The 22,547-nt window shown below is 46.0% G+C and overlaps 1 protein-coding gene across 1 annotated transcript in view; it reads right to left on the bottom strand.

Annotated features, from left to right (window-relative positions):
- Positions 1–22,547, bottom strand: part of MYOCD (myocardin) — a 43,830-nt gene that overhangs the window by 10,577 nt on the left and 10,706 nt on the right. Inside the window, exons 3-6 of the mRNA XM_022560865.3 lie at positions 16,997–17,169; positions 13,916–14,041; positions 8,835–9,079; positions 7,019–7,172 (exon numbers count right to left, since the gene is read on the bottom strand). Of these exons, the coding sequence (XP_022416573.3) occupies positions 7,019–7,172; positions 8,835–9,079; positions 13,916–14,041; positions 16,997–17,169 (698 nt within the window). The remainder of the gene's footprint in view (positions 1–7,018; positions 7,173–8,834; positions 9,080–13,915; positions 14,042–16,996; positions 17,170–22,547) is intronic.

Here is a 22,547-nt window from a genome sequence, read left to right on the forward strand (position 1 = left end):
TTACTGATTTGAAAATATTGGCATACACCATGTTTTCATGGGTCCAGATTATAGAAATGTCCAGCTCAAATGAACCACGGCGGTTATCTGGTCTACTGCTCTCCAACCCCCATCTGGGTCCTTGTCCCCACTTTACAGGTGAGAAAACTGATACCTGCCTGGGTTTGGACATCAACCCTCAACCCACAATATCAAAGCAGGCTGACGCCCCAGGACCTCTGCATCCTAGTTGAGTGCCCTGTCCACCACCTCTTTACCACCACTGGCAAGAGCGTTACAGCACAGCTGGGCCCCAGCCCGGGGTTCCTGGTTCAGCAGGTCTGAGTTGGGGGCTGAGAATCTGGGTTTCTAGCAAGTTCCCAGAGGATGCAGATGCTACTGGTCTCAGGACCAGGTTCTCAGCCTTGCAGTTCTGCATCACCATCGATGTCCTAATTTTACTGACTGGCTTGGTAACAGTCATATACTGAGAGAAGTGTGTGCGGAGATGAGACCATCATTCAAATCCTGGCCCTGCCTCTTCCCAGCTCAGTGATCTTTCTGTAAAATGGGTCTGACAGTACCTCCCTTATACATTTTTGTGAGGATTAAAATGGCCTAAAATTTGTAAAGGGCCTGGAGTAGTGCCTCACAAATTGTTAGTGCAGTGTGTTTGCTATTATTATTACGTTGATTCACACGGAATTATTTCAACGCTGCAATTGTATATAATATATATATATTATATACAATTGCAGGGTTGAAATAATTCCATGTGTTCATAAATCACAGATATGTAAAAATATGATAGACATGATAGAACACTTTAGATCCATTAAAACTGATGCTATTTGTTGATATAGAATAATGAGTAATTATTTATGGTATATGATTAAGTGAGAAATGTTCGAATTGCTTGATTCTATTTCTATAAGAATTATATAAACATGTGTGTGTATATGTGTGTGTGTGTATATATATATATATACTTAAACCTATGCTTGCAAGATGAAAATGTCTAGATAAAAATATGCTAAAATGTTAACAATCGTTCTCCTTATTTGTATTTCCAAAATAGCCCACATCAGCATATTACTTTTGTAATTAAAATGGGAAATATATTAAACACCTAAATGTCAGTAATTCCATAAAACAGCCAGAAATCTATAGGGAAATATTCTTCTGATACTTTGCAGGGAAAGATCTTTTAAGCCTCAAAGCAAAGAAAGTAATAATAAAAATACTGACCACAAAAATTGAAAACTATAAGTCGAAAATACTGGAAGAAAATGCAAATGCAAACAGCCATCTCATTAAAACAATAATTGCAGGGCAAGTAATAAAGTGTTCGTAAGCTCAATGTATCAAAAGAAAAAGACTGACACCCAGTATAAAACTGGGTAATGGACATGATCCAATCCTTCACAAACAAAAGATAAAATTAAAGAAAGATGGCCAATAACATATGTGTACCATCATTAGTGTTCCAAGAAATGCAAATAAAATAACTATGTACATAGCTTTGTATTCATCAAATCGACAAAGAAATGAATAATAACACTGTGTCAGTGAAGTAGCAGAAAAATAATTGAATAAAAATGTTAAGAAAAAAAAGCTTTTTAATACCTTGCTATTCCAAGTGTGGTCTTTGGACCAGCAGCATCAGACAGCATCTGGAGCTTATGGGAGAAATGCAGAATCTCAGGCCCCTCCCCACACCTATCAAATCAGAATCTGCATTTCACCACGAGCCCCAGGTGGTTCACTGGGCACATTCAGGCTTGAGAAGTGCTGCCCTAACACACTACCTCTGGGAATGGATTGGCACAAATGTTCAGGACAGGAATGGGGCCATATGGATCAAGAGTTCTTAAAAATAGTTATATATTTTGGTTTAGGAGTTCCACTCCCATGTATTTAGCCTGGGGAGATAATTAGAGAAATTAATAAATGTGTGTACAAATTATATATATATATATATATATTTTTTTTTTTTTTTTTTTTTTTGCGATACACGGGCCTCTCACTGTTGTGGCCTCTCCCGTTGCGGAGCACAGGCTCCGGACGCGCAGCCCCGGCGGCCATGGCTCACGGGCCCAGCCGCTCCGCGGCATGTGGGATCTTCCCGGATCAGGGCACGAACCCGTGTCCCCTGCATCGGCAGGCGGACTCTCAACCACTGCACCACTAGGGAAGCCCACAAATTATATTTTTAATAGCAAAAATTTGGAAGCAAGTTAAAAGTCCAATAGAGGGATGTCAATGAGGTGGAGAAATGATATGCCAGTATTAAAAAGAAAAATCTTATTGAATATTAAACGTTATGAAAAAGTCCATGATAAATAAAATAAAAGAGCATGCCCGAAGTATACGCTCACATAATTATTTTAAAATAATTATTTTAAAACCAAACACGTTCGTGCATATTTTAAGTCTAGAAGGATACAGAATCTGTGAGTTAATTGTCTTTTAAAATACTTGGGACTTCCCTGGTGGTCCAGTGGTTAAAACTGTGCCTTCCACTGCAGGGGGCGCGGGTTCGATCCCTGGCCGGGGAACTAAGATTCCACATGCTGTGCAGCCAAAAAAAAAAAAAATACTCTTCACTTTTTTATACACTCTCATATTTCAATAGTGAATATATATTACACTAAGAGTTATTTTAAAAGTTATCTCAAAAAGGATTTGAATAACTTACCGTACCACAAGCAATAAAATATGCTCTCGGCCCCCTAGCCAGGCTAGCATTGTTTTACCATTTTCTTTTAGATTTGCTGGTTTGAAAAAGTGCAAAATGGCAACTCATTACTGTTTTAATTTAGAGTTACTTAAAATTAATGAGTTCTACGTTTATTTTTAGAATCTGCTCTGGCACTGAATAATTTAAACAACATTATTAAATAATGCAGCTCATATTCTAAAATAAAATGAATACTTGTTCAGGCCAGTTTGCTATAAATTTCAGAATATTATCCTGTGTAGGCTTGCTTGGGACAAAGATTTGTATAAACCTCTTTCTTATATTCCCTGGTGTTTTATTTTTTTAATTAATTAATTATTTAATTTTTTGGCCGTGCCATGCAGCATGTGGGATTCTAACTCCCCGACCAGGGATCGAACCCGCATTCCCTGCATTTGAAGCAGAGTCTTAACCACTGGACCACCAGGGAAGTCCCTCCCCGGGGTTTTAATCGTTGATAAAACTTTAAACCATTTATTACGAAAAATTTCAAACATACACAAAAGTAAATAGAAAAGTGTAGTGAACCCACAAACCCATTAACCAGCTTTGACAATTATCAGCCCGCATTTGTTTCATTTATACGCCAGTCTTGTTTGATTTATACCCCAAACTACTTCTTCCCCTACATTTCCTGAATTATGTGGAAGCAAATTATATATTTTAATCTGTAAATATTTTGGTATCTTTGTCTAAAAAGTAAGTACTTAAAAAATATAGATATAAGATCATTATCACACCTGAAAATATGAATAATTATTTCTTAATATCCATCAAATATTTTCCCAATTTTTTTAAACTTCCCATTTACTTTCTCTCTCCTCCCCCGATCCCCCATGCTCTCTGGTTCTCTGACTCTCCAGTTTGTTAGAAGCAGGATACAAAAAAATCCATATACTGTCAAATTTCCACTTAGAACTTTTTAATGAGAAATCAAATTTTTTTCTCAGTGCCTTTCCCCTTTCACTTCTTTTTTTTTCTTTCTTCCTTTTTTTTTTTTTTTGTGGTACGCGGACCTCTCACTGTTGTGGCCTCTTCCGTTGCAGAGCACAGGCTCCAGACGCGCAGGCTCAGCGGCCATGGCTCACGGGCCCAGCCGCTCCGCGGCATGTGGGATCCTCCCGGACCGGGGCACAAACCCATGTCCCCTGCATCGGCAGGCGGACTCTCAACCACTGCGCCCCCTCAACCACTGCGCCCCCAGGGAAGCCCTTCCCCTTTCACTTCTATGAAGCAAAACATAAGCATTTTTCTGGAAAACATCACCTTCATTGCCTTACCTTTCTGATTACTTTTTTTGAGGGTTACCTTCATTAAGTCCTCTTATTTCTTCCTTTCCCTAAATGTGGTTCCGTCATTCACATCCTTTATTCCTCTTCTCTCCTTCCTTTCCGCCTTCTCCATCCTTCCCTCCCACTCTTTCCATTTTGTTCTCCTTCTATCTCACTTGCTGCTCTACTTCCAACCCTCCCCATTATGCAAACGATTCCAAGATTTCTTTTCCTATCCCTGACAGCACAGGTGAGCTGAGTGAGGCTGATATACGTCTAACTGATGGAAACTGGCTAGACTTTTTCTCTTGGTTGTCCTCCTGGTACTTGTGCTCAACTTTCCTAAACTGAATGAACTTGCCAACATACCTTGAAACCATCTCCTCAGTCTACCGTCCCAATTTCTGCTACTGCTGTAACTCTCCCAGGTGACACCTCTCCCCATACACCCAGTAGTCAAGCCCAGTTCAGGTTTCTCCCATCTACTCCCCGCCCCCTTTCCACTCTCAAGAATGACAATAGCAAAGCCTTTGGCATCAGTCACTTGAGTTCAAGCCCCAGTTTTGTCACGTAGAAGCTGGTTAACTTGCATTTCACTTAACCTCTTTAAGATCCTGATTTATTATGTTTACATTTAAAACTTATCTTGTAGGGCAAAAATTAAAGCAAATCTCAAAGTAAACAAAACTGATAAACTTTTAGCCAGACTCATCAAGAAAAAAAAGGGAGAGGGCTCAAATCAATAAAATTAGAAACGAAAAAGAAGTAAACAGTGGACACCACAGAAATACAAAGGGTCCTAAGAGACAATAGTACAAGCAACTCTATGCCAATAAAATGGACAACCTGGAAGAAATGGACAAATTCTTAGAAAGGTACAATCTCCCAAGACTGAACCGGGAAGAAACAGACAATATGAACAGACCAATCACAAGTACTGAAATTGAAACTGTGATTTAAAAACTCCCAACAAACAAAAGACCAGGACCAGGTGGCTTCACAGGTGAATTCCATCAAACATTTAGAGACGAGTTAACCCCTCTCCTTCTGAAACTATTCCGAAAAATTGCAGAGGAAGGAACACTCCCAAACTCAATTCTAAAGCAAACCTCTGAAAGCTGGCCGACTGGTAGTTTATACTCAAAAGTGGTAGTTCCCACTGTCACCACCACCATCTCCTTATAGCTCTGTTAATTACTGTAACTATAACCAGCCAATGATTCTGAGCATGTGCAGGCCAAGGAAACCACCTCTAGGGGCTCTGATAGGTGGCACATCATATCTGGACTATGTTTTCTTTGGGGCCAAGACATCTCCAGTCCTACGTGATCTGAGCTCCCATCCAGAGATAGACCACTTAAAAAAAAAAAATCTTTGTAGAAGACATATGACGTAAAATTTACCATTTAATAACGTGTAAGGGTCCAGTTCAGTGGCATTAAGTACATCCACAGTGTTGTGCAAATATCACCACCACCCACATCTCCAGAACTTTCTCATCATCTCAAACTGAACCTCTGTACTTATGAAACACTCACCCTTTATTCCCCTCTCCCCTGGGAACCAACATTCTACTTTCTGCCTCTACGAATTTGAGGACTCCAGGGACCCCACAGAAGTGGATGCACACAATATTTGTCCCTTTGTGTCTGGTTTACTTCACTTAGCATAAAGTCTTCCAGGTGAGAGGAGCTACTTCTATCTCTATGGATTGATGATCTGCGGGGCTGTGGAGGGTGTGGAGGGTGAGGGGCCACCGCTCTGCAGAGCATCATCATACACCTGATGTCTTCCTCTAGGTTTACAGCTGCCAAACTGAAACGAACTCGACGAGACCTAAGCATTCTTATTCCAAGTGTAAGGAATAGAGAAACCTTTGATATCAAAGCCCAAGATACATTTTATCTACCAGTGTTGACATTTGGTGGCACTGAACTTCCTCTAATTTGAAAGAGTCCCAATCCTACTTTTCCCCCAAAGGAGAGAATGACTGAGGGCTGAGCATGGGAAGAAGGATGACCAAGGAGGACTGAGGGCTGGGGAAGGGCCATAAGACTGGCCCAGTGAGGACCACGGGGGCCTTTAGGAATTTAGTGTTTTTGGGGAAAAATGATAAGATCCTCTTGGGGAGAAGAGTAATCGGTGGGGTGGAAACTAGGTAAAGAGGTGCAATCGTGGAGCTGCAGTAGGCATTGGAGGGAGGTGTGCCCATGCATTGGAGACCCGGAAGGGCCCTGCCTCCATCCTTTTCTGTCCTTTTGTAAATACCAGACGGACGAATCTGCCGATCCTGAGGACTGCTCTGAAACACACCAGGTTCAACTCAAAGGCCAGCGTCCTTTCAGTGAACTGAGATCCATGAGTGTGATCCAGAGTCAACTGCTAGCACACATATACCATTTAACAAGCTGTTGCTACACTTCAGGGCAGAAGTTCTCAGAATTGGGGATTTCATAATAGAACAGCACCTGGTCTTAAATTATACTATCGACATAGGGTTCCCAACGTTTTACCTTGTTAAGTAAGGACTATCCTCCGTATTTAATAGCATCCTGATGGAAGAAAAAGAAATAAAACACCAGAAACACTCAACTTCTATCCACTGCTGCCATCATTTCCTGACGGAAAGGGCGTTTTGACATTCGAAACATTGTGGGGAAATAAATACTTCAAATAAAGACTGGTCAGATATATTGAATGCAGTTAGATTCATGAAAAGCTCTTGACGTGGCTCTTGTTTTTCTTATTTCAAGAGACTGGTAAAAGTTCATCGTGAAGTTGGCCATTGGAAACTTGTATCAATCTCAAAGCCGCCCCCTGCGCTAAGGGCTATCACGTGTACGATTCTATTTGACTCTTGCAATGACTCACTGCAAAGGAGGAATGTGAGATGCAGAAACATTAAGAGAAGAGCTGAGCTGGGAGCCCCCAGTCTTCTGTTCTATTGGGTATCCAACCACAGTGGTTAAAAAAATATATATTTGTTAAAGGAAGAAAGAAAGAAAGAAAATCATGTCAAACCGTATACCTTCAGATCATCTAGGTTGGATGGGAGTGGGCCTGGCTTGAGAGAAGAGACACCAGTTTGTCCAGAAAAACTGTTTTTGGCAGGAGACAAAGGGGTATTGCTCAGCGATGCTAAAGGAGGGTTTGGATTTCTGACCACCTGCTCATTTGGTTCCCTGAAAAACAAAGAGAAAAGAGGCACTTAAAATACCATCAAATACAGTCAGCTATACATCTGGGGGTGTGATACTGTGATTTAGAATAGGAAATATATATTTGGTCTTCATCCTGGTTTCTGGCATAGCTCCTAAAACCCTTCGGATTTCCTAAGTCATGAGAGCGCAGAGCTGTCTTTTGTTATCCTAATGAGGTGACTCTTGGAAGCCACCTAAGGATGGAGGGTGGTGGCCCCTGTGATTAGAGGGTTGGAACTTTTAGCCCCACTCCCGACCTCTGGGGAGGACAGAGGGCTGGAGGTTGAACTGATCGGCAATGGCCAATGATCTAATCAACGGTGCCTATGTAATGACGTCTCTATAAAAACCCAAAAGGATGGGGTTTGGAGAGCTTCCGGGTTGGGTAGCATGTGGAGATTTGGGGAGACTGGTGCACCTGGAAGGGCCATAGATGCTCTGCCCGCCTCCCATGTACCCTGCCCCAAGCGTCTCGTCCATCTGGCTGTTCCCACGGCGAGTTACGTGCTTTTACAATAAACCGGTTACCTAGTAAGTAAAATGTTTCTCTGAGTTCCCTGAGCCACTCTAGCAAATTAATCGAACCCAAGGAGGGGATTGTTGGAACCTCCCATCTGTAGCTGGTCTGTCAGAAGCACAGGTGACAACTTGGACTTGTGATTGGTGTCCGAAGGGGGAGGGGCCAGTCTTGTGGGACTGAGCCCTCAACCTGCGGGATCTGACACGATCTCCGGGGAGAGAGCATCGGAATTGAGTTGAATTGTAGAACACCCAGCTGGTGTCAGAGAGTTGCTTGGCAGTGTGGGGAAAACTGGGTGACCAGAGCCCTTAGGGGGTGGCTTGCAATTAGACTGGATCACAAGCTAATTGCCCAGAAGGATCAGGCGTGTAATAATAAATACATCAGCAATAATAATCAGTGCAACGTAATAACAAATCAGTAGAAGTGGCAGGGTGAGGAAGAACCACAGAGTGGGCCAGATGGCAAGTGGCAAGCACCCCTAAAGCTAGTTTTGGGGAGACAAGAGGGAGTGGTGGAGACTGTGGCCACGGGAGAGGCCCGTCCATCTGTGATTTAGCAGATGCCCTGTCCTGGGGAGGAAGGAACGTGCGCACGAAGCTTGATCGCGTACAGCACGTGGCATGATCACCAGCATGACCCGAGGCTGAACAGAGGCAGGTGGGGGAACCTACCTCCCAGCTTCATGGTTGAGGAGAAAGACCCTTTACAAGGTGACCTAACTGTGAGATCACACACTGGGCTCAGGAGTCAATCTTTGAGGCTGTCACCCAGTCACTCAGCCCTGAGCCAATGCCTGAAACGTAATCAGTATTGAATTGGCTCCCAATTCCAGTGTTACATTCTTAGATGGCTCCTCCCCTCCGTTCTGCCATTACTCTAGCGCTAATAGTTTCCCCAAAGGGGCCTCTTATCAGGGGCACTGATGTACCTGCTTCCTCCCGGCCTTCCGTCCCTGAAAAAGTGGGCGTGGTTTCTGAACCGTCATACTCTAAACACACCGGACCAGGATGCGGTGCAGCGCAGGACTCGCTGGGTCCCCAGGGGCTGGCCCGGGGGCCTCAGCCAGAGAAGCCACCAGCAGCGTCTGCCCCCAGGCGCCAGCCTGGGCTTGCCTGACTTACTTGAGCTGAGCTTGGTGGAGCCCGGGGTAGCTGAAGCAGTGCTGTTGCTGCTGACTGAGGATCTGCAGCTGCAAGAACAGCTGCTGCTGCTGGAGCAGCCGGGCGTAGGCGGAATCCATGGGCGGAGGGGACTTCTCGGCCTTCTGGTCCGGGGGGATGTACTGGTGATATTTGAGCTTCTTCACCTTTGGCTTGGGGTCCTTGGGCTTTTTGTGGCGGTTCTTACTGTCGCTCAAGGACTTGGACTGCAAAGCGGATGGAGAAACGGCACGTGCTTTAGGTGATGGATGGGAATAGCTTGGCATCATGAATATATCTCTAGGACGTTTCATGGGATGGATGTTCCTGAACCCCTGACACACAATACAGCAAAGGCAGGATGCACAAAGAGATCCTGGACGTTAAGGTACCTAACGGACAAATCCACTGCAAATGCATCGCAAAGGAAGGACACCCCTGAGGCGGGGAGTCTTGAGTCTTAGAAGTGGCTCCAGGAGAATTTCCTTCCCGGAGGAGAGGGAGAGGGAGAGGTACACTTGTGTTTCACGAGTACACCTTCTTAACCTAAAACCACCTGACGGCCTAACGAAGGAGATATTCTGCTCTTGGGATGGATTCAGAAAAAAGCTCTTTCACCTGTATGCATGTAATCACCTTTAGTGAAGCCCTTAGTACGCTGACTTATTAATGACATAAACTCAGATGAAGTTCAGCTTGCCTCTGAAAATCCAGAATGTGGATCTTTGTTACCTCAAACGTAAGATCAATTCCCCTTCCCATCAAACACTGATATAAGATCAGGAAGTGACATCCTCTGAAGATCCTTTATTGACTACGGGAAGGGTTAGTCACCCACTGGGACCTTTCCAGAAGTTACCCATCATGGAGCACGATTTGGACCCTTAAAAAAAGTTAAGGACACAGGCTCGGAAGTGAAGACACATTTTTGAACATGGTACAATCATCCAACTTCATGACATCTCAATTACCTCACTTGCAAGTTGGGAAAAACATTCTCTACTTTCGATCTCAGTAATCAATGGAAGAATGGTGAAACATACTGTTGAAATAATAAGATTTCAAAGGACAGTGTGATTATATTTATAACCCACTCCTAAAATCCAAAGGCCTCCATAGATTGGAAAGCAATAGATCCATACTGGAATCGGTTAAAAAACATACATTTCCAAACCCTGACTTTATTACGGAAGATTGAAAGGAACATAGATATGGTGATGGTAGAGCCTTTTGAGGATCTGGGGACAAGTGGGAGGGAAGGTGTGGTACCAGCAGTGTCCAGAAGAGGGGGCTCCTGACTAGCTGGCGGGCATGTTGTGACTGGGCAGCTTCCCCGTTTTAACCAAAAAAGTTTTCTCTGACTCAGCGCATCCCTCCACCGAAGCCTTTTTTGTGTTTTCTCAGGAAGGCTTCTTCTTGGAGACCAATGAACAATGAACTCAAGTATTCCCGTGGGCTAGGGGCTCTCCTCCCTGCTCATTCATCGGTTAGCGCTCCAGGTAATGAATCAGTCTTCTGCACTTGGGAGAGTTTCTGCAGGGCTCCTACAGTCAGCTCTGCCCTGCTTTGCTCCGGTGCAGCCTCCGCTCCCACTCCTAGAACTTGCTTATCTGGGGGAGCTGCAGCCCTGGGTCTAGCAATTAAGTCAGTGGCTAAGGCATTTTCTCTATCTGTCGCCTTAACATAGGGACTCTGAACATTTTAGAAGGTACGAAAATCGGACCATTTTCTCTGGATAGTGAGGGGCAAAGGCCGCTGAACCCATGGAACTCTGAATCCCTGGAACTGTACAATTTCATATTTTTGACACCAGAGGATACTAAGGCTGTGGGTTTGCTTTTGTTTTCTTTCTAGAACTGCATGGCCGATAGAAGGGGAGCACAGTCATCTTTCTAAAGCAGACCTGGATCCCAAACCCAGTGGTTTAAGACTTGGGCATGAATGTATAAAGCAAGTTAGTGTAAGGCAAGAGGGAGTGGTGGGGCCTGCAGCTAGAGAGGGCACGACTTCCTAAAGGCCTTCTGCCTCGAATTTGCACACATACTGCACCGGGCAGGCAGCACGCCCCCCAAGCCACCTGCACTCAGTTTGTCCATCCCGCACGGCACACTGAAGTCCAAACTCCAGCCTGCAAAGGAGACCATCACCAAGCTGCCTAAACATACTCCTCTCCAACGGCTTACCCCTCCTGACTCTTCTCCTTGTCATTTTCTGCCATCTGTGACTCCCTCCTCTGCTTGCTGTCCGACGTCGGCTCATCCTTCGAGGCTGGCTCAAACCCTGGCTCACCTGGGAAGCCTTTCCTAACCCACAGTGAGGTCTCTCCTCTGCATGTCTCATATGACACTTGAGGCTGCCCCGTAACCGTCACACTGCTGCAGACCCTGCTGAGGGGGGAGGGAGACGGACATCCAGCCCCAGGTCTGCTTCCGAGGCTACCGGCCCTGATGGGGGGCTGTGGCCACCTGGGGAAGGGAACTCTCCTTCTGTATTGCGGTAAAATACAAGGAACGTAGAAATCCCCAGTCACCATTTTCAATTCAGTGGCATTTAGCACATTTACAATGTGGTGCGACCATCACTGCTACCCAGTTACAGAACATTTTCATCACCTCGAAAAGTGACTCCATCCCCGTTAAGCAGTCACTCCCCATCCCCCGCTTCCCTTGGAAACCACGAACGTGCTTACTGTCTCCATGGATGTGCCCATTCTGAACACTGCATAAAAATGGAATCAGACACTGTGTGGTGCTTTGTGTCTGGCTTCTTTCATGCAGCATGTTTTTCAAGGTTCACTCACGTTGTAGCAAGAATCAGTGCTTCATTCCCTTTTCTGGCTGAATAATCTTCCATTGCATGGATATGCCCTGTTTATCCATTCTTCACTTGATGGACACTTAGGTTAGTTCCAACTTTTGACTATTGGGAATAGAGCTGCAATGAATATTCCCGCATACAATTTTGTTGGAACACCTGTTTTCAATTCTTTTGGGTGTGTATCTAGCAGTGGAATTTGCTGGGTTACGTGGTCATTCCGTGTTTAATTTACTGAGGAACCACCAAACTGCATTCCACGCAGATGTGCCATTTTACATCTCCATCAGCAGTGCACGAGGGTGCCGATTTCTCCACACCCTCATCAACACTTATTATTTTCCATTTTTAAAATTTTAGCCATTCTAATTAGTGTGAAGTGGTATTCTGTCGTGGTTTGGAGTTGCATTTCCCTGACAACGAATGACATGGAACCCCCTTCTTGTGTGCTTGTTGGGCAATTTGTTTATCTTTGGAGAAACGTCTATTCAAGTCCTTTGGGGCACATTTTTCTTACTTGCTCAAAGCCCCATATGGACTAGTGGTGGCTGTGATATCAGACTAGATTGTAGGCTCCTTGAGGGCAGGAATCATGGGGGATTTTTTGGGGGGGGGGTTGTTTTTTTTGCAGTATGCGGGCCTCTCACTGTTGTGACCTCTCCCGTTGCAGAGCACAGCCTCCGGACGCACAGGCTCAGCGGCCATGGCTCATGGGCCCAGCCACTCTGCGGCATGTGGGATCTTCCCGGACCGGGGCACGAACCCATGTCCCCGGCATCGGCAGGCAGACTCCCAACCACTGCGCCACCAGGGAAGCCCAGGAATCATGTTTTATTCAACCTGATATGCACTACTTGAAGCCTGCAATCTGAGCACCGTTCTCTTACAGAAGATTTTACAGTTTTCAAAGAGCATTCTTGTGCATGCTCTCAATGGCCTTATGTGAAGCTTACGCAGTCGATAGGGCAGAGATGTTTTCCCCTAGCTGGGTTGCTTCCTTCTTTGAGAAGCCCTCTAGTAGCCTCCTCCCTTAGAGATGATGAATATCCATCAGCTGAGAACCCACAGGCACTGACCAGTCAGTAGAGCTGTTGGCTTTCACGTAAGTCCTGCTGGACCAGCTGGTTATCAACCCTGCTCCTCGTTGAAACTGACTGTCCTTCCTCAGGGCCACTATTATACTCCCTTAGTACCAAGAGGCTGAAGGCTTTGCTCATTTGCATTAGGCAAAATTTAAATACTTTGGTAGAAATACCGATGCAATTTCTCTCGGCACACAACGTTAGAAATCACTGAATCATCCCCTCCACCCTCCACCTGCAGGGAACAAAATTCATCAATGCCACTTATTTTCAACGCTGTCAAGCTGAGTGGACTGTAGGCTGGGTTTAAGCCACTGCAGTCTGGGGAGCTTTACTGGGAATCGGAAATACCCGCCATCCATTTATAAGATGAAAACCACTCCCGTGTACATGCAGTGGAGGGGGCAGTGGGTGGGCACCGTTACTTTAGCATTGATTCTAACTCAATTTACAACCTTTTCAAAAAATGTGTCTTAAGAATCATCTCAGCAACAAGCGGTGGCTTTAGAGCTGAGAGAACACGCCCCCCAATCAATCCGAAGTTATTTGGGATAAAACGAAGAAAGTCAAATGACTACCAGGCAGTTAACTGAGGAGAAAGTACTCTGTGAACCATTAGCTATAATCCCGAGAAACTTAAACCAAAACTATGTGATCGTGCTTGTAGTCATGTGTCTCTTGTGAGTGTAACCCTCTGCTTTGTCTTTATTTCCATAGGGAGACCGGCTTGAATGATATAGGGTTTGCTGTAGGCAAGCCCTTCAGGTTTGCTTCCCTTGCATAAAATGCAGCTGCCCTACACCTGTTTTACGCCACATACAAAGCCTGTGTGCGCTGCAGTCAGTTGTGTCTATCTCTAGGCTGAGCTGATGAAGCCTTTTAAGTCAGGAATAGGCTGGCTGAGCTGTGATCCCAAAGAAGGGCAAACATTGCCCAGCGGGGGTCTTCGTCTGCAGAGGAGACCCCTGCTGGGCAAGAGCATCTTGGTCCATATACACTGATGGCCCAGGTCTCAACTCCTGTCTTGCGATGCTCCCAGTGGATCGAACACGTCCGTGGGTCCCGTGTGACTCTCCTCCTGTTGACAGACCTAACTCAGGACTCCCTGCCCCGAGCTGGCCCTGTGAGGTGAGTGCTCAGACGGGCGTGGAGGCCGGCCCACCTTACCTTGACAGCAGCGTGTACAGGGACGGGGTTGCCCAGGGGGCCGAGCCCCTGCTTCCCCGGGTCTGACTGGTTGCCGGGCTGGGGGGCCGAGTCACTCCTTTCATTTTCTGAGCCAGAAATAAGATCCTAAAAATCCAAAGTTTAGCATTATTAGGATGCAGGAGTAAAGACTGTGTGACGTGGAAATGTTGCGGTAGAGCCTCCCACTCCCACCCCCGAGGTCTGCTGTGTTAATCCTAGCTTCTTATCTCAGGAACATCAGATTCTGTCCTCCAGCGGGAGGAGTCGTGTATATAATTTGTCATCCAGTTGAGGACACTTTTAAGAGAGAAAGCAGGCATGATTAATAATTATTCCAGCAGACAGGTATAGGACTGGCCCGTTCTAGGCAAACTGGGACATCTGGTCACCCTGGGTGAGGGTTCCACCTACCTGCGGCTAGGTCTACCTGTTGGAATTGACAGTGGGATTGAAAAAGAGAGGAAGTGGGAGAAGTGGGTGTAGGAGCTTTGGGGGAAAGTAGGACAACAAAAAAGTTAGATGAAACAGGGGTTAGCAGATGGAGGGAAAGTGTGTAGGTATGTGTATGTGTGTGTACGCATCTGGGTCTCTGTATTTGTGTGCATGTGTGTCTCTCTGTGTGTCTGTGTGTATGCCTGTGTAATGTATGTGTGCATATATATATGTATATGTATCCCTTTGCACGTGTGTCTGTGTGTATATGTAAGTGTGTGTGTGTGTGTGTGTGTGTATGTGTGTAGTATCAGGAAAACCTTTATGAGAGGCACGTTCCCGTATGCAGAGGACTCTGAAATGGACCAAGTGCCCTCTCTCTTTCCCCTACAATCCTAGGCCATGACTTTGAAAAAGGGGCAGGGGCTGCTCCACGATCTCCCCGAGCGGCTCAGCCCTTCCCTGAGCCCCAGCACCTATCAAAGGTCCGTAGCATCCCTTTCTCTCAGAGCCTGTGCCCTCATCTGTCACATGCGGTTGCCGGATGAATTGACATAAGATGATTTTTGCATTTTGCCTGGCATTGTTCAGTGTTTGTTCCCTTTTTGCCCCGCTCTGAGGGTTAAAAAGAAAAGAATGCGTCTTCTCCCCAAAGCATCTTTAAATCAGAAGCTGAGGAATTTACTGTCAGAGTAATAAGATACAAATGGTCTGATGTACTGTTTGATGTTATCAAAGAAGTTGGGCTGTAGAGACCAGCTGCGGGATGCAGGGGAAGGAAAAATGCTTTGATTATAAACTCTTGCACAATAAACGTACGGCTCTTTTGGCTCTGCTTTTTCTGTCCCCCGTCTCCCTCCTGTTCCACATTTCCTCCTGGGCAGCCTTGGCTTTGTTCTGATGGAGTGAAGAAGGGCCTGACAACGACCCGGTAACAGCACAGTTTCAGGAAACAGGGTGGTGGTAAATAATTCCTGAAACTGTCCCTGATTCCTGCATGCTTTACAGTGTAAAAAGGTTTTCAAATACACTATCTAATACGGTTTACAAAGTACAAACATCCAGCTATACAGTAAGTCCTGGGGATGTGATGTACAGCACGGTGACCATAGTTAGCAATACTGTAGTGTCTCTCTGGAAGTTGCGGAGAGTAGATCTTACAAGACTCTCATCACGAGAAAGAAAATTTGTAACCATGTGTGGAGACGGATGTGAACTAGACTTACCCTGGTGATCATTTCACAATACATACAATGATATATTGTATCTATCGTACGTATTGTGAAATACATGTGTATTTAATGGCACACGTGTATATGTACCATAGATACGATATCAAGCAATTATTTTGTACACCTGATATTGTATACATCGTATACATTGTGTATTTCGCGATATATACAATATCAAACAATTATGTTGTACACCTGAAACTAATATAATGGTATCCGTCAATTATACCTCAATTTAAAAAATTAGAAGTACATACAGATATAAGATATCCATATATAATAAAAATGAGATATCTCTATATAATTAAAATATATAAAATAATATCTGTTAATAAAATATACATCATATATATAAAATATCTGATTTCAAGTCATCGAATAATTCCTGTGAGGCCAAGAGGAGTAAACGCTTCCTGAAGGGTAGGGGCTGAGGTCGGAGGGTTCTCTCCAGAGCCAGGATGTGGTGGAAGATTCACATCTCGTGGTCCCACGAGTGCAATCCCTCCCCCTCCTGTGTGGGCCTCACACTCATCTCCTCTGGGGGCTCTGGGAATACCATCCTGCCAGGCCAAGGAAAGGTCCCAGCAAGCCTGGGTGTGGCTTATAGAGGGGGAGCTCCAGGTGTTAGTGGGGGGCCCTGCATGCTCCTGGGGCCACACAGCTACTCAGCCTCACTTCCTTCTCTGTAACATCTAACAGAAAACGCTTGCAAGGTGCCTAGCACTGGCCCTGGTATACAGTGGGCGCTTAATAATGGCAGTAGATGTTGTTAGTTATCATTATACTGCTCCTTATAAATGTGCTTTTAACAGTATGTGCAATATCCATTTCTCACATCTCGACAATCTGTGGATTTGTCCAGAAAAAGGGGAATGCTATGTTTGGGTTGGGGCTGGAAGTGGTCCTTGCTCCAGGGGTTCGGTAGGTAGACGCCTGCTAAGGGTAGAACTGGCTCGGGGCTCCAGCTTTGTAGCCAATCAGCGCCTTCTGCTTCCCGCTCCCCAGGGTCCTACGGTGGTAACTCAGTGCCTGGAAAGACCGTGGGCTTTGAAACCAGTCCTGCTGAGGCCCTTTCTCTCCAGGAGACTGTTGGTTGGTTATCTCATCTTGGAGAGCCTCATTTCTACCTTGTCTCTAAAAGTGGAGATAAAAGAGATCTACTTGACAGAGTAGATACTGAAAACATAAGTCAAAAGGTCATATTTCTGGGGATTCTCTTTCGGTGCTATCTGGAAGCTTTTGCCCTTACACACAGACCCCTGGACCGAACAGGGTGAGAAGAAGCATCAAGATGACGTGCCATGAAGAGACATCTCTGGGGTCTCTAAGCAAAACCACCTCAGCACTGCTGATTTCAAGACTGAAGAGGTGACAGGCTGAGATGTGGTTTGTTTACCTGGGTTTTCCCCCGAGGACCCGCCAAAGGGGTCTCTGTAGCTTTCATGTCTGGGGGGGATCCTGCTGAGCCCTGGAGGTCTTCACCTCGAGTCTGATCCGGAGAAAGCCCATCGCTGCTGTCCTCCTCAAAGGCAAAGGCATCCGCTGATTTGGAAAAACTCACCTGGTTACCTGAGGGAGTGAAAGCCAAGAAGAACTGGGTCAGTGGCAGTGCTTCAGTGTGCCATCCCTTTTAGGAGCAGTTACCTACCTCCTTAGATGTTTCCAGTTCAAGGTAGGAGTGGAGATATATTTAAAATGACTTGCTTTCCCCTCTATTTACTCCATACAGGGGAACTTGTGTTTATAAAAGTGACACGTTTGACAGGGACGAATGAGTGACATATTAAAGGTCTATCATCTTTATTAAACTTCATTTTCAGATCGATCCATTCCTGCACATTCTGTATGTGAGCCCCCATCTTTCTGAAGCTAAATCGGGGAAGATGAAGGAAAGAACAGGGGCCATCGGGTGCAGGAGGAGAGGGTCCCTGTCTCCCTGGGGCTTTACGACGAGAGGTGAAACTGAAATGACAGGGGGCCATCTGCATCGTGTTCAAACATAAAGCGGGGCAACTGGCACAAAATGTTTCGCAAACTTTGCTATTAAGGAGAAGCCAGGGAGCTCCTAAGTTTAAATTCCTAAGTGTCAGAAGAGCTAATGTCACCAGAATGTCCCAAAGCCCCACTCAACGAACGCATATCTGTTTATAAAAGCCATAACTGTGTCTCAGAAACTGGAGCGCGATCTTTATTTATTTTTATTATTTGGATTTTGCTGTTATTCCTCTCATCTTTGTCTCTATTTTGGAAATCCCCAGCGAATCACACGTGCTCAGATTCTTCCCCAGCAGCCTGCGTGGTCTTGGGAGGGAAACCCAGACACTGGCTTGGGGAGTGGGGTTACCAGACCAGGTGGGACTATCGTGACATCCTTATATGTCCCTTATGTGTGTTTTTTTTTTTTTTTATCATTTTGATCATTTATAGTACTGTGATTTTATTTATTTATTTATTCATTTATTTTTGGCTGCGTTGGGTCTTCACTGCTGCACGCGGGCTTTCTCTAGTTGCGGCGAGCGGAGGCTACTCTTTGTCGCGGTGTGCAGGCTTCTCACTGCAGTGGCTTCTTTTGTTGCAGAGCACAGGCTCTAGGCACGCGGGCTTCAGTAGTTGTGGCACGTGGGCTCAGCAGTTGTGGTTCGTGGGCTCCAGAGTGCAGGCTCAGTAGTTGTGGTGCACGGGTTTAGCTGCTCCGTGGCATGTGGGATCTTCCCGGACCAGGGCTCGAACCTGTGTCCCCTGCATTGGCAGGTGGATTCTTAACCACTGTGCCTCCAGAGAAGTCCCTCCCTTATGTTTTTTAATTGCCAAATCTCCTCTGGCTTATTATCCAAATGCACAGTACAAAATGTGCTGAGGCTACACAGCTCTTGTGACCCTCTTGCAGGCACAGCTCTTCGAAAGGAATTTATGTATTATCAGCAAGGTTTCCAGCCCGGTATCCTGCAGTTACACTGACAAGAACTTTTGACTCAGGCTTGGGGCAGATAAGAGAGAGGCGCTCTCACTGTGGAGATTGGGGAGGCAGCAAGGAGCTGGAAGTAATGGAATGAATGTGGTTTGGGGCTTGTCATCACCACCACTGCTGGCATCTGTCATGGACCCTCACTCAGACACGCAAGTGTCAAATCAGGAGAGAGGCCGGACAAGGACAGGGCAGGTGGGAACTCCAGTCACTGGCCCGCTGGGCAGCCTGCTAACCTGGAAAGGCTTGGGGACCAGCGTTGCTGCTCCTTGGTTTCAAGGATTCTTTATAAAAGTCATTATTACTTTTCTGTGATTATAGAAGTAATGCTTACTTATAAAAATTCATACCATATGAAATGTACATAACAAGGTACATAACAATCCCACTTCCGTTAATGATTTATTCCCTCTTCTAGACTTAATTCTATCCATACAGCAAGACACGCCCATATTGAAAAAGCATTTCAAACAGACAGGACTGAGTGAAAGATACTGTACTGAAACTTGCTTTTTTCACCCTACAGTGTATCTTGGAGATCTTTACATGTGAACGCATAGAGATCTTCTGCAATATTTTGGTAACAGCTACACAATATTTCATTGTATGAATGGGAACTTTCGTTTTCCAACTTTTATTTCCCAAGGGGCCCTTATCTTTAACTATAAAAATTTTGAAATAATAGAAAAGTACAGAGAATAATATAAAACATGTGAATCACCTGAAATAAATATATGTCAGTATTCTCCTATATTTGCATCAGAAACCTATTCATTTTCTAACAGAAAGGGCTTTCATCGGGTATTTGACAAATGTCAACTTTTTCTTCGCAATCAGGAGTCACTCTTCTCTCCCATCTGGTCTCGCCCACCTCCCTCCCTCTCTATTTTAAGGTCCAGAGCTAGCTCACATCCTTCCCTTCTTTTCTTACAGCAACCCCCCCCCACCCCCACCCCCCACCCCACCCCCCACCCCCCCGCCCGGGGCTCTGCAAAGAAGCCTCCTCTGTCATTTTCACACAATGTGAAGGAATTTATATACCATTTTCCCTTTCTCCAGGGGATCATGTGCCTGCGATCTTCCCAGGAAGGTCCTTCCAGGAGCCTCCATGAATACGCTTCCATTGTAAACTCAACCTGTCAATTTCTTTACTTTAGAAACCACGTTTTCATTGAAATTTCAAGTCCCACTTCTAGTTGTGGAATTAAAGGCTTTGTCCCTGTTGAAAAGATGACATGTATTATTCAGGGCCAGGTGGGCATGGGATTTGGTGGGGGGGGAGTGGGTGTTAAGCCCTCCCCACCTCAGAAGCCACAGCATTTCATTGGGATTTACTTGGCGTAGACCGTGAGGCAAGACCAACTCAGAGAGCCCTGCGTGTGACCCTACCAGCCCCTGGGGGCAGCCAGCCTGCCCTGCCCAACAGGACCCGCCATGGGAGAGCTGTAGCATCTTACACTCCCTCCCCGCTTCCTTCAGTCTGAACGGTAGGGATCTTCTCTGTGTGATCTGACACTTCGTGTGACAAAGAAGACGCCCCCGCCCCCTGCCACCTCCACCCGCATCAAGGATCATGTCCCAAACGCGTGCAAATGAGAGGGAATTAACCAAACTGCGAAGTGGTCCAAGCGTTCTAACATGCACGGAAATGTTACAAGAAGGGCGGGGATGGGAGAAAGAGAGAAAATTTCTCTCTTAATCCCCCAACTATCCCCCTTCAATAGTTTCAAGGGGAAAGATAACAAATGATAAAAACAGTGGTTTCCATCAGCAGTTCCCTTAGCAGTGGCAGCAGTAACAGAAACAATCAACTTGTGTTAGGCCTTAGAACGGTCCAGGAAGTCAGAGGAAGGACCACATTCTCTCATCTCTGTTTTGCAGACGAAGACATTGCAAGATCCAGGTCCCCCAGTTCTTTAGAGACCGAGCTAAGACACAGGCCCAGCCTTTGTATGCTCAGAGCCTCCAGCAGACGGGGAGGCAAAATCAATTTCCCTCCCGGGAGGTCAACAGATATATGTTGTTTAGGGAACATCGCAAGACCCACTGGGTTGGTGGCAGTGGGGAGGGGTAGCGTAGAAATCGGCCAACGTCCATTTCTTTTTCGGCACACACGTACTAAGGACAGCTCCATCCTCCACAACATCTTTTACTCGAGTTTTTGAGATCTGAAGGACTTAACGTGACATCTTGACTGTGAGAAGAGAGAAGGCAGACGATCACTTCGATCTCATTGCCACTGTCTCAGAAAAGGGACTGGGAGGATTGTGAAGCCCTGTTGTTGTGGCCATAAATCAGCGTGTCCTTTTCACTTTGGCACCTGCCTGGAATGATGTGGAAACGTCTAGAAGTAGAGTGTTTGGAAGAAAGGAGTTGGTAACCAGTCCCATTTTCCCCAGAATTGGATGGAACATTCCTCAACTATTTTGTTCACTTCCAGCCTTCCCACTCAGAGAGGAGTAGAGAGAAGCAGAAGTATAATCAGATACAGTATGGTGAAGATATGGAAACCACGAGAAGGATGCTATCCGTCTATCTGCACGGGACATAACCGGAGAACCTGTCAAGGACTAGACTGCCTGGTGAGTGCTGTTGCTGGCTAGCAGACAAAGGGGATGGAGATGTGGGTCGTCCAGGCAGACTCACTCCCAGACGAGGTGGGATGGAGCTGAGCCTGAAATGACGGTGGACAGGATGACAGAAAAGGGGAAGGCACCTGGCAAGAGTTGCGGGGCGCAGAAGGGAAGTTACAGGGTGGTGATGAGCAGAGTTGGTGTGGGAAGGATGAAGAAGTAACTCTCCCAGCCACCGGAGTGGATTATTTTAGGATCCAGTTCCTGGAGACACACAGCTTCGAGGAGTCTACTTTACAAGTGACATCAATCATTTAAAAAGGTTCCTCTGCTTAAGTCAAGGAAGAAGCCATGAGTACGTGCAACTGTATACACGAAGAAGCCGTGAGTACATGCAACCCCATACATGAAGAAGCCATGAATACATGCAACCACGTACACGGTAGTTGTTCACACATGAATGAACAAACACAGCGTGAAGACCAAGGCCCCTAAAATGACTCCCATCTAGTTTCTAAAAAGCATGTTGTACCAGGTCAGAATAAGCCGACAGACACACTGAGGACCACTCAGAGGCTGTCCACACTCAGAGAGCCGACCATGGGGGGCCCTGCCAGTCCCCCAGCACCACAAAGGGCTTGGATCTCTGACTGCGAGGCCAGAAGGTGAGCAACAGAGCAGACAGATGAGCCCACACTAGGCTCAGCCCCTGCTGATGGGAACGGTGACAGCAAGAGGCCCCCGAGAGCGTGGCAGTGGCTTCCTTTGGAGCTGAGGTACGTGGTGTTCAGTGCGGTCAGTGTGGGCCAGAGAGGTTGGTTTGTTTCTTGGTTCTACCCCTTCGGTGGTGGAGTGACTGTTGATGAATTACTCAACTTCTTAGAGCCTCAATTTCCCCATCTATCAAATGGGCAACATCATCATAGTCACCTCTCGGGGTTTTGAGGATTAAAATAACGCATGTAAAAGCACTGCGCTTTACATGTTTTACATGTTATTCACATGGTCCCTGACGCACACGTGTCGTCATTTCTAGCTGCCGTTGTTGTTATTATTGTTTTTGGTAGCAGTGTCTGCTTGTCCCAAGTTCACCACGATCAAAAATAAAACAAAGCGGGGCTTCCCTGGTGGCGCAGTGGTTGAGAGTCTGCCTGCCGATGCAGGGGACACGGGTTCGTGCCCCGGTCCGGGAAGATCCCACATGCCGCGGAGCGGCTGGGCCCGTGAGCCATGGCCGCTGAGCCTGCGCGTCCGGAGCCTGTGCTCCGCAACGGGAGAGGCCACAACAGTGAGAGGCCCGCGTACCACAAAAAAAATAAAAAATAAAAAAATAAATAAAACAAAGACCACCCAAGAGGCAATTTATCCTGCGGTCAGCTTTGCAAAGGTCAGCCCAACTCCGGAGCCAG

Source organism: Delphinapterus leucas, chromosome 19 (assembly GCF_059928025.1).
Source record: "Delphinapterus leucas isolate spDelLeu-1000000601 "Yukka" chromosome 19, BTC_Dleu_Yukka2, whole genome shotgun sequence".
In the NCBI taxonomy this organism is placed as follows: Eukaryota; Metazoa; Chordata; class Mammalia; order Artiodactyla; family Monodontidae; genus Delphinapterus; species Delphinapterus leucas.